The 15,875-nt window shown below is 46.3% G+C and overlaps 1 protein-coding gene across 1 annotated transcript in view; it reads right to left on the bottom strand.

Annotated features, from left to right (window-relative positions):
* Positions 1–15,875, bottom strand: part of IQCA1 (IQ motif containing with AAA domain 1) — a 297,557-nt gene that overhangs the window by 233,263 nt on the left and 48,419 nt on the right. The window contains exon 4 of the mRNA XM_040358492.1: positions 15,031–15,150. Coding sequence (XP_040214426.1) covers positions 15,031–15,150 — 120 coding nt within the window. The remainder of the gene's footprint in view (positions 1–15,030; positions 15,151–15,875) is intronic.

The following is a 15,875-nucleotide window of genomic DNA, read 5'->3' as shown; positions in this document are numbered from 1 at the left end:
GCAATCAATCAAAAAGTAACTTGTCTTAAACTGGCCATACACATACATTTTTACATTCAGGCTGTAATTTGAGTGGGAAACAAACAAATCAACGGGTTTCTCCATCTATGGTACACAGCACTGATGGACAAATCTGCTGCGGCTATTGTATTGTGTCAGCTGACCCTGCCAGCTGTCAAAATATCAAACAGCAGCTGCATCTCATTGGAAGCAAGAGTTGTCTGGCCGAAAATTTTCCTGCCTGGCTCTTTCAAGTGGGCAGACAGGGCCACCCACTGAGCCAAATTCGAACAGTGTATGACCAGCTTTACTACAGTAAGTTAGACCCCTTTCCCACAGGGCGAATTCCACTGTGATCAGCAGGTGATCTGTGAGCTGATCCCCTGCTGATCAGAGCAGGATGGATGTTACTCAGTTTATGCAGAACATGGACATGGACAGACCCCGCTCTGCTGTATGGATGGCCAGGTGTAAACAGAATCCGATGTCCGTTTATATCCGGTTTGCCAAAATGGAAAAGGATGCAGTCATCTTCCAGTTTTTAATTTAGCAGATCTGATCGGACTTGGAAGTAGGCGGGTGTAAATGGACTCAGTTTGCACCTGCCTGTCACTAGGGATGCATGGACCTTCTGATCAGGTTCACCTACAAAACTGACAGGTGGACCAGATCAGAGCCATCTGAAAAGGGCCCTACTCTCCACTTTTCACCTCAGGTGGACAGACCATTTTTGCAAATTTTCACTTTTTCAGCATTTTTAGCTTACAGCATTCAAAGGCCCAGATTCTCAAAGGGCTTACGACGGCGCAACGCAATGTACGCCGTCGTAAGTCCTAATCTGGTCCGTCGTATCTATGCGACTGATTCTTAGAATCAGTTACGCATAGATATCCATTAGATCCGACAGGCGTAAGGCTCTTACGCTGTCGGATCTTAAATGCATTTTTTTTTTCGCCGCTAGGTGTCGCCTCCGTCGTTTTCCCCGTCGAGTATGCAAATTAGCAAAATACGCGAACTCCCGAACGTACGCGCGGTCGACGCAGTGAAGTTACGACGTTTACGTTAGATTTGCGACGCGTAAAGTTGCCCCTGCTATATGAGGGGCAACCAATGTTAAGTATGGCAGTCCTTCCCGCGTCGAAATTTAAAAATTTACGTTGTTTGCGTAAGTCGTCCGTGAATGGGGCTGGACGCCATTTACGTTCACGTCGAAACCAATGACGTCCTTGCGACGTCATTTGGAGCAATGCACCCTGGGATATTTTCAGGACAGCGCATGCGCAGTACGTTCGGCGCGGGAACGCGCCTAATTTAAATGCTCCACGCCCCCTACCCGGCTCATTTGAATTAGGCGGGCTTGCGCCGGGAGATTTACGCCGCCGCAACTTTACAGGCAAGTTCTTTGTGAATAAAGTACTTGCCTGTAAAACTTGCGGTGGCGTAACGTAAACCAGATACGTTATGCCCGCACAGTTTTACGTCCAGATACGAGAATCTGGGCCAAAGTCTATAGAAGATACCACCATGAAAGCATAAAAAGAAGACGTCACTAATTTTGTAGGTTCTGTAATAGTTGTGAATAGGTCTTGTGATAGCTAGCGCACACAAACACAACATAATTACAAAATTCCTACAAAACTTAAAGGGGTTGTAAAGGTAAAAAACATCTCAGCATTAGCGCCCCCCCCCCCCCCCCGAGCCCCCGTTTACTTACCTGACCCTTCGAAAGTCCCGCTCCATAAACGCGCAGACTTCTCGACCGGCTTCTCGGCTCATTCATTGGTTGATTGAAAGCAGCGCAGCCATCGGCTGGCGCTGCTGTCAATCACATCCAATGACGTGGCGTGCCAGGGGTCGGGGCCGAGTGATACAGTGAGTGGCTATGGCCACCGGCTGTATCACAGGAGCGTGCCCGCAAGAACTCATCACCATGCAAGCTCGCATGAAGGTGATGAGTTCTTGCGAGGGGGAGCCGAGACAGCAGCCGAGGGACCCCCGAAGACCAGGTTCGGGGGCCACTTTGTGCAAAACAAGCTGCACAGTGGAGGTAAGTATAACATGTTTGTTATTTAAAAAAAAAAAAAATAAATTCTTTACATACCCTTTAAAGCAAAAAAATTTTATTGACTTAATACATAACAGATATTTGTAAATTTTAAACTGTGACAGAAGGCGGAGGGCACAAAAGGGCTAGGGGTAGAGCAGGACTGCAGGGGGGTGTTCCCTCTCCCCTCGGCCCTCCTGAGCAAGCGGGCAGCTGAGAGCACAGGGAGCGAGGAGGGCACATGGTGCTGGTCATATTTTTTATGAATGGCATGTCAGTCAAAGATCGCAGCGATTCCTTAAGCAGCATAGACTAAGGGACCCGTCTTCTATGAGTTTATGGTCTCTGTATTAGTCTGTGCTGAGGTGTCTATGAGTTTATCTTTACATGTTTGGAGGCATTTGGTGAGCTTGTCCTTTCCTCAAACACTCTTTAGATGGAATGCACTGATTACAGTGAAAAAAACCTGCTTTATCCAAAACATGTCTATCTGTTTTCTTTTCCTTTTTATTAGTTTAGGCAACACAACTTTGTTTTACTAACTTTAAGATCACATTCCACCCTCCTATTTTGGATTTCTAAGTGATTGCAGGATTTCAAAATTCCTAAATTATTTATTCTATTCGGGGCTTAGTGACCGTGTCACAGAAACGCTTTTCCCAACGATATTTATCTGTTTATCTGTTCAGCATTCCACCTCCGCTCCCTCCTCTACCTCAGCAGGTGCAAAATACTCTGTACTTCCAGGTATGGGGAAGCCTGTGACCTCCTCCCACGTCACAGTGCTCGAGTGTAGCAACCAATCATTAGGCTAGAGTGCGTGCTGGCACATGACAGAAGCGGCCACCAGTTGGACCTAAGTTGACACTGATAGAGGGGTACGTATCAGTGGGTTGGGTAATGGGGGAGTGTTCTTTCACAGGCACTGTCACTGTTGCCTTGAATGGACAAAGTGACACTGTCTGCATGAAGAGTGTATTCACTTTTATTATTATTATTATACAGGATTTATTTAGCGCCAACAGTTTGCGCAGCGCTTTACATCAGGGAAGACAGTACAGTCACAATACAAATCAATACAGGAGGGATCAGAGGGCCCTGCTCGTTAGAGCTTACAATCTAGAAGGGAGGGTCAAGTGGAAAAAAGGGTAGTAGCTGTGGGAGATGATCAGATGGACTCAAATGAAAATACAGTTGTTAAGTGTGGGAAGAGTAGGCTTCTCTAAAGAGGAGGGTTTTCAGGGATCCTCTAAAAGGTAATAGAGAAGGAGATAGGCGGATAGATTGGGGTAAGGAGTTCCATAGGCTTGGAGAGGCTCTGGAAAAGTCCTGAAGACGAGCATGGGAGCAGGTGATGAGAGAGCTAGAGAGTAGGAGGTCTTGAGAAGAACGAAGAGAACGATTAGGTTGGTATTTAGAAACTAGGTCAGTGATGTAGCTGGGGGCAGAGTTGTGGATGGCTTTGTAGGTAAATGTTAGTCGTTTGAATTTAATTTGTTGGGTGAGTGGAAGCCAGTGGAGGGATTGACAGAGAGGAGTAGCAGAGACAGAGCGGTTGGTAAGGTGGATAAGTCTGGCCGCAGCATTCATGATGGACTGAAGGGGGGTTAGAGTATGCAGAGGTAAGCCAATGAGGAGGGAGTTGCAGTAATCAAGGCGAGAGATGACCAGGGAGTGAAATAAGAGCTTTGTGGTGTCATTGGTTAGAAAGGGGCGTATTTTGGAGATGTTGCGAAGGTTGAGGCGGCAAGATTTGGACAGTGATTGGGATGATACGTTTTTAATGAGGGTGATGAAATAGGTCTGCTTGGCAGCGAGGAGGCTGGAATTGTATATTTGTAGGGCAGATTTATACTGGACAAAGTCTTCCTGGCACTTACTCTTGCGACACTGGCGTTCAATGCACGCACTAACACTGTTATCTGCCATCTTGATTAACGGTCTCTGGACTGGACTGGCACGCGACATGTGCGCTGCCTATCGGTAATAGGACACACTTGCCACTTACTACTGCGTGTAGTACCGCCACGCTAGCACCGATTTTATACCTGTAAAATTAAAAGTCCTGCTTTGACTTGAACGTCCCTCGTACCTTTATTCATAAACCCTGTAAAGTTTAAACACTTCTGACCCCTACACTCTGTATGTGGGTATGATTATCAGACACACACATCACAAGGGGAGGGGGGGGTAGCTTGGCATATTTTCCCTTGTCCAAGCACTGTAAAGCAGCTGTTTTTTTTTTTTTTATAATCGTAAAGTACAACTTAAGGCAAAACTCTTTTTTAAGTTTGGAGAGAGTGGAAATGGATTAGAACCATGTCAGGTTTCCATTGCTGTTTGCCCCCCCCCCCCCCCCCCCGAGATTCACCCTCTCTGTTTGTCCCATTTAACGTTATCATTGAATGTGAAGGTAAAAGAAAATCTGTCCACAAAAAAAGTAAAAGAGGGGAAATGTTCCCATACGGACACTAGTTCTGGTAATCTGGGGGAGGGGAGCAAGGGATTCCCTTATTTTGCAGGGATTTTCTCTATAGAACAGGAAGTGAAGGGAAATCTTCCAAATAGGACACAGGTGGCAAACAAATACCTGACAGGGGTTATAACCCTAACCTACCTCTATCCAAAATGAAAAAAGGTTTGTCTATACTGTTGTTCTACGCTAACTACAGCTCTGGGATCTATTTGTTTGGTTTTTGACCAAGCTGGAACTGGGCTTTATAGAAAAACCTGTCATGAAAGAAACATGGAGCCTGGGTTCACACCATAGCGATGTGGGAACCAGTGACGGTTCCCGCATTGCATCTCCCTGCGCCCTCTGCGAACCACTGCAAGTGTCAATACAATGTTAATGACAATCCCAGATTGGTTCACAGATCGCAGTGCGACAGTTATCAGATCGCATGCGATCCGATTCCAGTGCAGGGAAAAAAAAGTCCCTGCAGCTTTTTTATACAAATCCAATGCAAGTTCAGCCATACAACTGTATGGCTGAACTTGCATTGCACAGACATCGCATGTGATCGGCACAGCAGTGCGGGTGCGAATCACATGCGATGTCTGTGTTCGCTATAGTGTGAACCCAGGCAGAGGCTGCTATTGCTGACCTCTCTTTCTGGAAATTATATAGTTTGGCTGCTTTGCTAAGAGTCGGTTCACACTGGGGAGACACGACTTCCAGAGGCAACTCCAACACGACTTGAGCAGGAACCACAGGGCGATCTGGGGCGATTTACAACACGACTTGAAGTCGTCTCCAGGACAGGAGACTTTCCAGTGGCCAATCAAACAACAATCAGCTCTAGGGGAGGGAGGGGGAGGGAGAGGTTTGCCTGAGAAATGTATGTTATCTTCCTGGAAAGTCACTTCAGTTAAGACAGTGATCAGACTTGGAGGCGACTTCCATTGAAATCAATGGGTACAAATCGCCTACAAGTCGGATTAAAGTAGTACATGAACCTCTTCTGAAGTCGGAGCGACTTGAGTAGTGTGTATTAAAGCGGGAGTTCACCCATAAAAAAAATGTTACCCTTAGATTGATGCTCATTTTGTCTAGGGGAATCGGCTAGTTGTTTTAAAATCGAAGCTGTACTTACCGTTTTAGAGATGCATCTTCTCCGCCGCTTCCGGGTATGGGTCTTCGGGACTGGGTATTCCTATTTTGATTGACAGTCTTCCGAGAGGCTTCCGACAGTCGCATCCATCGCGTCACGAGTAGCCGAAAGAAGCCCAGCGTCGGTGCGGCTCTATACTGCGCCTGCGCACCGACGTTCGGCTACTTTCGGAAAATTGGGACACGATGGATGCGACCGTCGGAAGCCTCTCGGAAGACTGTCAATCAAAATAGGAATGCCCAGTCCCGCAGCCCATACCCGGAAGCGGCGGAGAAGATGCATCTCTAAAACGGTAAGTACAGCTTCGATTAAAAAAAAACTAGCCGATTCCCCTAGACAAAATGAGCAGGAATCTAAGGATAAAAATGTTATGTACGGGTGAACCTCCACTTTAACACCGCTCCCATTCACTTACATTGTTTTTCTCTACAGCGCGACTTGGGACGACTTGAGGCGACCTCAAGTCGGATCCCAAGTCGCCCCAGTGTGAACCGACTCTAAGTCTCTACACTAAAACATGCAAGGCTTTTTTCGATGTCCTCTGATGATCTGCATACTGGTTGACTTATCACATGTTGAAGTCTGTGGATCAACTTATCAGCCAGGCAAGTAACATTTTCAAACTGAAGACATCTTGAAAAGATGAAAACATAGGCACATGAACTACCATAATGTTCCACAACAGCTCCTTCTTTGGCCTCGTACACACGACCGAGTTTCTCAGCAAAAACCAGCAAGAAACTTTTTTTTTTCCGAGGAAACCGGTCGTGTGTACATTTTTCGACGAGGAAACTGTCGAGGATCCCGTCGAGCCAAAAAGAGAGCATGTCTTCTTTTTCCTCGACGGGAATGGAGAAACTTGCCTTGTCGAGTTCCTCGACAGCCTAACAAGGAACTCGACGAGGAAAACGATGTGGTTGGCCGTCGAGTTCCTCGGTCATGTGTACGAGGCTTGAGAAGGCTCATCACTGTTTCTAACTAAGACGGTGGAGGTTTTATGGAGGATAATACTTTGAGTTCAGCAGAGGTGAACCTAAAACTGTGTGGTCTACAATAGGACTGTGGATACTCAATTTTCATTTATTCTCTCACCCCTCGTATATCACTATATAATTAATAATAAAAATAATGGGGATGTTATTTATATGCCATTTTTTTCTACAAAAACATGTCCAAGGATTTCTATAAAGAGAAATGCTGTGAAATCATCCCTGTAGGGTCGCAACCTTCTAAGTTTACTGTGACCTTCTTCTTGCTCTTACGATCATTTTGAAATGTCTCCCAGCTCTGAACTCCATCGTCTTCACTATCCTATGTTATAAATATAAGTCTTTTGTTTATATTCGGACATAATGATTTACGCTGAGGATTGAGTATTTTATGACGTTTCCATTTGTATGAGCAATAAAGTAAGAGTATTTATAGTTCACAGGGAGTGGCAGCAATTACGTTCGACCACGTTTTATTAATCTGTGGTATAAACGATATTATTGTTTAGGATAATGTCTGATTGTTTATTGGTAACAATTCTTGCTGTGGGCTAACTTTGAGTTAGCAAGCAAGCCCAGTTATCCATATGAATGCAATTAATATTCAATTTAAGGTTGACCATAGAAAGTGTTTATAATGCAGCAAATGTTCGTTATGAATTTAATAAACCTAACAAAAAAGGGATCCATTATTCCAAAACATTGCGGTTACAGTAAAGAGTGATTGCGTGTGTATTCTTGCTTTTAGTTGCACGCTATAAATGCCATTGGAAAGTTTGGTCAGTGGTTTTGTGCTTCTTCCACAATTTGTGGTCTACACTTACATACAGTCTTATTCAATAGAAAGAGCACATTATTACGCGCAATTACCTATAGCAACCAATCCAAATTCACTCCGTTGCAGTTAGACCAGGACAAACTGATTTGTAATTGTTTGCAAATGTTATTGCACTTAATAGTCAGATATCTTTTTTGAACGACGGTCTGAAAGACTTGGGGCCAGATTCAGAAAAGAGATACGACGGCGTATCTCCTGATACGCCGTCGTATCTCTGAGATCCGATGGTCGTATCTATGCGCCTGATTCATAGAATCAGGTTACGCATAGATCTCCCTAAGATCCAACAGGTGTAAGTGACCGTCGGATCTTAGGCTGCAATTCTAGGCCGGCCGCTAGGTGGCGATTCCATTGCGGTCGGCGTAGAATATGCAAATGAGTCGTTACGCTGATTCACGAACGTACGCTTGCCCGTCGCAGTAAATTTTCCGTAAGAGATATGCGGCGTAAAGATAAAGCTGCCCTCTAGGTGGTCTAGCCAATGTTAAGTATGGCCGTCGTTCCCGCGTCGAAATTTGAAATTTAACGTTGTTTGCGTAAGTCGTCTGTGAATGGCGCTGGACGCCATTTACGTTAATGTCGAAACCAATGACGTCCTTGTGACATTTAGCGCAATGCACGTTGTGAAATTTTAGGGACAGAGCATGCGCAGTATGTTCGGCGCGGGAACGCGCCTAATTTAAATGATACACGCCCCATTTGAATTAGGCGGGCTTGCGTCAGGTGGATTTACGCTACGCCACCGCAACTTTACAGGTAAGTGCTTTGTGAATCAAGCACTTGCCCGTAAAACTTGCGGCGGTGTAACGTAAATGTGATACGTTACGCCGCCGCTTAGTTACGCGATTCTACTTGAATCTGGCCCTTGGAGGCCAAAGACATTTAACTAACATGGAAAGAGCTGGTTTAACCTAGGATTATAAGAAAAGTGTTTCAGCGAAATCTGCAGCAAGGCAAAGCTTACTGCTGTACGACTTCTTTAAAGGCTAAGTTCACTTTTAAATAAAATAATAAATGCACGTATTTCTGCTGGTTAAAAAATGTGAGGTTTTTTTTTTTGGGGGGGGGGGGGGCTGAACCCATGATCAACATTTTGCTGAGGAATTGTGAGCAGTGTTGCCAACCGTCCGTATTTTTACGGACAGTTCGTAAAAACTGGCACTCCATGGCGCAGAGGGGGATGGAGGCAGGGGGCAATGTAGGCAGGGGGAGATTGGAGGCAGGGGGTGATTGGAGGCAGGGGGTGTTGGTGGCACCGCAGAGGGGGATAGTGGCACCGCAGAGGGTAGGGGATGGAGACAGGGGTTGTTGGTGGCACCGCAGAGGGGGATGGAGGCAGGGGACGATGGAGGCAGAGAGAGATTGTGGCACCGCAGAAGGGGGTGAAGGCAAGGGGTGTTGGTGGCAGAGGGGGATGGAGGCAGGGGGTGATGTGACTAAATAATTTGCCCTTATTATATCGAAAATAACAAAAATATGTTTTAGTACCTTAATATCTACCTTAAATCACATTGCTATTTGCCTAGCGTACTTGTTTGTAGCCTAAATACTGAAATTTGCACCTACAAATTTAATTTAGTAACTTTTGTGAAATGCCAGTAAAAACGTGGCTGCGCCAGTAAATTTCAGGTGTCGTGCCAGTAAATTTCAATCTGGTAGGTTGGCAACACTGACTGTGAGGCTCCTGCAGAATCTCAGTATAGCTAATACCTCCCATACGACCAGACAGTTACTGGAGAGGAGGAAGATCAATGAAATACGACAGGGCTCATCAACGCTCCTCATGTAACATGTTGCCAAAGGTGAACTTTCAGCTTAAAGGGGTTGTGAACCCTTGTTTTTTTTTAAATAACAAACATATCATACTTACCTACACTATGCAGTTTGTTTTGCACCGATCCTAAACTTTTGGTGTCCCCCCAACGGCGCTCGCGGCTCCTCACCGCATCGGAAAACCCTCTAGGAGAAGTGCTCTCCCTGGGGGTTACCGTGCGGGCATGCTCCCGAGTCCAGTATTTGCATCCATAGACACACAATACTGGACTCGGCCCCGGGTCATTGGATTTGATTGACAGCAGCGGGAGCCAATGGCTGCTATCAATCTATCCAATCAAGAGCCGAGACAACGGGCAGAAAGGTAGAGCTCGTTTCCGCCGTGAGAACGAACAGACTCAGGTGAGTAAAACGTGGAGGGGGGGGGGGGCTGGGGGTTTTGGTGTCAGAAGTTTTTTCACCTTAATGCATAGGATGCATTAAAGGGGTTGTAAAGGTTGTTTTTTTATTTTCTAAATAGGTTCCTTTAAACTAGTGCATTGTTGGTTCACTTACCTTTTCTTTCACTTTCCCTTCTAAATGTTTTTTTTCTTTGTCTGAATTTCTCACTTCCTGTTTCTCCTCAGTAAGCTTTCCCCATCATCCGAGCCGTTCTGGCTGGGGGTTAGTCAGCCAGAACAGCTTACTGAGGAGGAACAGGAAGTGAGAAATTCAGACAAAGAAAAAAAAACAGTTAGAAGGGAAATCGAAGGAAAAGGTAAGTGAACCAACAATGCACTAGCTTAAAGGAACCTATTTAGAAAATAAAAAACAAACCTTTACAACCCCTTTAAGGCGAAAAAACACAAGAGTTTTTCAACCCCTTTAACTTTACAGCTTAAAGGGGAGGTTCACCCTAAAAACGACTTTCTCTTATTACACTGGCCCCCCACATTACAATATGATTATGCCTATTAGTTTTTTTTTGATGCTGTACATACCTTGGTACAGCTAATTCACCCATGGCTTCCGGGTTACGAGTCCCGCGGGAGTGGGCGTTCCTAACATGCTGGTGATTGACGTTTTGACAAAAAATGAGCTCCCCCCGTCGCGTAAGCTGCGTCACGATTGGCGAAAGGAGCCGAACGGCGAGTCGGCGCTATACTGCGCCTCGCCGTTCGGCTTCTTTCGGCAATTGTAACACGGCTTACGCGACGGGGGGAGCTCGTTTTTTGTCAAAACGTCAATCACCAGCATGTTAGGAACGCCCACTCCCGCGGGACTCGCAAGCCGGAGGCCACGGGTGAATTAGCTGTACCAAGGTATGTACAGCATCAAAAAAAAACTAATAGGCATAATCATATTGTAATGTGGGGGGCCAGTGTAATAATATATAAACAGCACAAATAATACAGCTCTGTATGCATTAATGCTTCATTAAAAGTATTTCTTTAAATGCATGCAGTGCAAGTACCTGAACTTGACCTGGTATCAGTCTATTGCAGCCCTTGCACAGCAAATGAGCCAATCAGTAATTTTGTAGTGCAAGAAGCATGCTGATAGGAGTTGAGAGCTGAATGATAAGAAAAATAGCTCATCGGTGTAATGTTTCTCATTTCACTATCTAGTCATGGTATGGGGTGGGGAGACCTGTAAGTGAAAGAGAAACTGCAGCAGAGAAATGTCCCATCCCTTTCCACTCAGGGCTGGGCTGTGTGGCAGAGCTGTATAAACAGTGCTGGGACAAGACCATCCAGTGCCCAGATCAAAGCTACCAAATTGCTACCCCCCTTCATTATGTGCAACTTCTGAGGGGGAGAGGCTGAGAAAGCACAGCTTGCACCTCCTCCTGGCTCTCTCTTCCAATTCCTGCTGCTTCCAGCGTTGGGCTGACAGATGTAGTAATGCCGCTGTCACTACTCCTGTCAGCCTTATAGTAGAAAGAACTTGCAGAACCCCCATCCCTACAATACACACAGTGCCCAGGGCAGCTGACCTTTCTGCCCACCCCTTCTGCCCAACCCCTAGGATTGTGTGGACTACAATACAAATCTTGTGGCAGGTAAAACAGTTTCCATATATGTATTTCATCTGTGCATTTAGCTATTTGCCTGGAGTTCAACTTTAAAATGAACCCATCAGAACACAATGTTGGAGATTTTCAGGGCCTTCAAGTGGTTGTAAAGGCTGAAGGTTTTTACCTTCATGCATTCTAGGCATAAAGGTAAAAAACCTTCTGTGCGCTGCTTCCACCACAGCCCCCCATAATACTTACCTGAGCCCCCTCTCAATACAGCAATGTGCGAGGGTAAAAACTGATGTGGAAGAATGATATGTAGATTGAAGGTGCTATATAAATAATTATAATAGATTAATAGAATCTGTCACTTTGCCAATTGAGGACAAAGTAACAGGTTTTCCTAAAATCCCAACCCCACCTCTTCAGTGATAGGCACCTACTCCCTCCCCTGCTGCCCAGTTTGTCTGGCAAAGCCCTTGGAGATACCAAGGCCTAGATTCTCGTAGAATGGCGTAACTTAGGGCGGGCGTAACATATGTCATTTACGTTACGCCGCCGCAAGTTTTTCAGGTAAGTGCTTTATTCACAAAGAACTTGCCTGTAAAGTTGCGGCGGCGTAGTGTAAATCACCCGGCGCAAGCCCGCCTAATTCAAATTAGGCGGGTAGGGAGCGTGTAGCATTTAAATTAAGTCCGTAAAATATCCCAGGGTGCATTGCTCCAAATCACGGACGACTTACGCAAACGACATAAATTTTTAAATTTCGACGCGGGAACGACGGCCATACTTAACATTGGTTGCCCCTCATATAGCAGGGGCAACTTTACGCCGGAAAAACCTAACGTTAACGTCGTAACTTTACTGCGTCGGTCGCGCGTACGGTCGGAAATTCGCGTATCTAGCTAATTTGCATACTCGACGGGGAAAACGACGGAAGCGCCACCTAGCGGGCAAAAAAACAATTGCAGTTAAGATCCGACGGCGTAAGAGACTTACGCCTGTCGGATCTAATGGATATCTATGCGTAACTGATTCTAAGAATCAGTCGCATAGAAACGACGGCCCAGATTAGGATTTACGACGGCGTACATGGCGTTGCGCCGTCGTAAGCCCTTTGAGAATCTGGGCCCAAGTGTTTCTCGGGATGAGGGAACTTGTGACCTTCATCCTTTGTATCAGGGTAAAGTGATCGGCCTGGGAGCCCTGAATGGTAAAAGTGACAGATTCCCTTTAGGTAAGCTTACATGAGATTACTGTTTCTACTAATGATGGGAATAAATTATACTCAACAACTTCTTTCTGACTTTGATGCCCCGCACACACGATGGGTTTTCCCGTCGGAAAAAGCCAGATCGAGTCGGGAATCGCGACCGTGTATGCTCCATTGGACTTTTTCCAACGGAAAAACTGCCAGAAAAAGATAGAGAGCAGGTCCTCTATTTTCCCGCCGGGAAAAAATCAGAATTTTCAATCGTGTGTACAAATCCTGACGCGCTAAATTCCGATGCAAGCTCGGAAACAAAACGACCCATGCATAGAACTTAATTTTCTCGGCTCGTCGTAGTCTTTTACGCCACCGCGTTCTTGGCAGTTTACCAAACTTTTATGTGACCGTGCGGATGCAAGGCAGGCTTGAGCGGAATTCCATCAGAAAAACCATCCAAGTTCTTTCCGACTGGAATTCCGCTCGTGTGTACAGGGCATGACACTTAGGCCTCGTGCACACGACCGAGTTTCTCGACAAAAACCAGCAAGAAACTTGCTGGGAGATATTTTTTGCCGAGGAAACCGGTCGTGTGTACATTTTCGTTGAGGAAACTGTCGAGAAACTCGACGAGTCAAAAAGAGAGCAAGTTCTCTATTTCCTCGACGGGAATCTCAAATTGGCTCGTTGAGTTCCTGGTCGGGCTGGTTTCCGACGAGAAGCTCGAGCGTGTGTATGCTAAGAAACCCGCGCATGCTCAGAATAAAGTATGAGATGGGAGTAAAAGTAGCATTTGTAATGGAGATAACTAGGGTTGTCCCGATACCACTTTTTTAGGACTGAGTACAAGTACCGATACTTTTTTTCAAGTACTCGCCGATACCGAATACCGATACTTTTTTTTAAATGTGTCCCCAAATGCAGCCATGTCCCCCCACAAATGCAGCCATGTCCCCCCAGAGATGCAGCCATGTCCCCCCAGAGATGCAGCCATGTCCCCCCACAGATGCAGCCATGTCTCCCCCCATATCCAGCCATGTCCCCCCCCATGCAGCCATGTCCCCCCATATCCAGCCATGTCTCCCCCCCATATCCAGCCATGTCCCCCCCCATATCCAGCCATGTCTCCCCCCCATATCCAGCCATGTCCCCCATATGCAGCCATGTCTCCCCCCATATGCAGCCATGTCTCCCCCCATATCCAGCCATGTCTCCCCCCATATCCAGCCATGTCTCCCCCCATATCCAGCCATGTCTCCCCCCATATCCAGCCATGTCCCCCCCCATATCCAGCCATGTCTCCCCCCCATATCCAGCCATGTCCCCCATACCCAGCCATGTCTCCCCCCATGCAGCCATGTCTCCCCCCCATATCCAGCCATGTCTCCCCCCATGCAGCCATGTCTCCCCCCCATATCCAGCCATGTCCCCCATATCCAGCCATGTCTCCCCCCATGCAGCCATGTCTCCCCCCCATATCCAGCCATGTCCCCCATATCCAGCCATGTCTCCCCCCATGCAGCCATGTCTCCCCCCCATATCCAGCCATGTCCCCCTTACCTGCATCCCGCCGCAAGTACTCCCGCAAATACTCGGAATCAGTCCCGATACCGATACTAGTATCGATATCGGAACAACCCTAGAGATAACACATTTTTCAAGCTGTAACAGACTGAAAAGTGCAAATCGTCTCTTAACAAACTTTTACTTAACACGCAAACACATGAGATTAGCAAAACCAGCCCCAAGAATTTAGCCAGTGGAATCGAACTTCCCCTGCCGTTGTATGTGTTGTATGTCACCGCGTTTGAGAACAAGGAGATTTTGTCTTGACAGTGTGTACGCAAAGCAAGCTTGTCGAGCCTAACAAGGAACTCGACGAGGAAAACGATGTGTTTCGCCCGTCGAGTTCCTCGGTCGTGTGTACGAGGCCTTATAAGTACAGGCCTACTGCACCTAATGCTAAATCAGATCCTAGACATAAGTCTGGCCCTGGACATATCCATTGCGTTCACACTGGATTCTACACTGCAATGTTATAGCTGACCGGTCATTTCATACATGATCACAGCCGCCAGCGCCATTTCAGTTTCTCTATCCGTGCCTTCTCTGAATATCCTACTTTCTCCGCCAATGGATTAAAATTGAAGACTCGGCATGGAATAGATGTTTCTATCTTCCCTGTGCACTCATGGGATTGTGTAACACATTGTACCTGCGAGATACAGAGGAGGATCCCACGCATCTCTCTCATGCCTCCTTAATTCCATCTATTACCATGAAAGATGGCTTAAACAGGCCGTGCCTGGTGGCTGAGAGACAATAGGCTTAACTTAGAGGTAATTTGGCACCTTATGGGATACTGTTTGTCCTGCATAATATCAAAGTGGAAGACTCCCCTTAAAATTGCAAAAAATAAAAAACACTGTTGGAAACAAAAGTCATACTTGATTCTAAGCAGGGCTTTATATCACTAATGAAAGCACAGTTCATCACAAAAATACCAGAGATGCTACTGGGGGGGGGGGGGGGGGGGGTAACATTAACTATTTACACCTCAGATGCTCACCATTTCTGTATCCTTAGCTCCAGTACGTTCCAAGATTTGTGATAAAATTCGCTCCCGATCCTTCAGTACCTTCATTTTTTCTTTGATGAAATATTTTGGGATTGGAATCTCCAAACTTTCCTATGGGAAAAATCAATAGTTGAGTCAAGCTAAAGATGGAATATTGAATGAATGCCCCCTCAGTCAGCCTCAAAAAGACTCATACAGCAGGGACACATACAGCAGGGACTCATACAGCAGGGACTCATACAGCAGGGACTAATACAGCAGGGACTCATACAGCAGGGACTCATACAGCAGGGACTCATACAGCAGGGACTCATACAGCAGGGACTCAGGCCTCGTACACACGACCGAGTTTCTCGGCAAAAACCAGCAAGAAACTTGCTGGGAGATATTTTTTTGCCGAGGAAATGGTCGTGTGTACATTTTCGTTGAGGAAACTGTCGAGAAACTCGACGAGCCAAAAAGAGAGCAAGTTCTCTATTTCCTTGACGGGAATGGAGAAAATTAGCTTGTCGAGTTCCTCGACAGCCTAACAAGGAACTCGACAAGAAAAACAATGTGTTTCGCCCGTCGAGTTCCTCGGTCGTGTGTACGAGGCTTCATACAGCAGGGACTCATACAGCAGGGTACCTCTTATAGCCATTCAAGCCACTTAAAGTGGAGGTTCACCCGCACATTACACTTTTTCCCCATAGCTGGATGTTCGTTTTGTCTAGGGGAATCGGCTAGTTGTTTTAAAATATGAGCTGTACTTACCGTTTACGAGATGCATCTTCTCCGCCGCTTCCGGGTATGGGCTGCGGGACTGGGCGTTCCTATGTTGATTGACAGTCTTCCGA

The sequence above is a fragment of the Rana temporaria genome, chromosome 6 (assembly GCF_905171775.1).
Source record: "Rana temporaria chromosome 6, aRanTem1.1, whole genome shotgun sequence".
Classification (NCBI taxonomy): domain Eukaryota; kingdom Metazoa; phylum Chordata; class Amphibia; order Anura; family Ranidae; genus Rana; species Rana temporaria.
The sequence above is the reverse complement of the archived record's forward strand: the minus strand, read 5'-3'. Positions and strand labels throughout refer to the sequence as shown.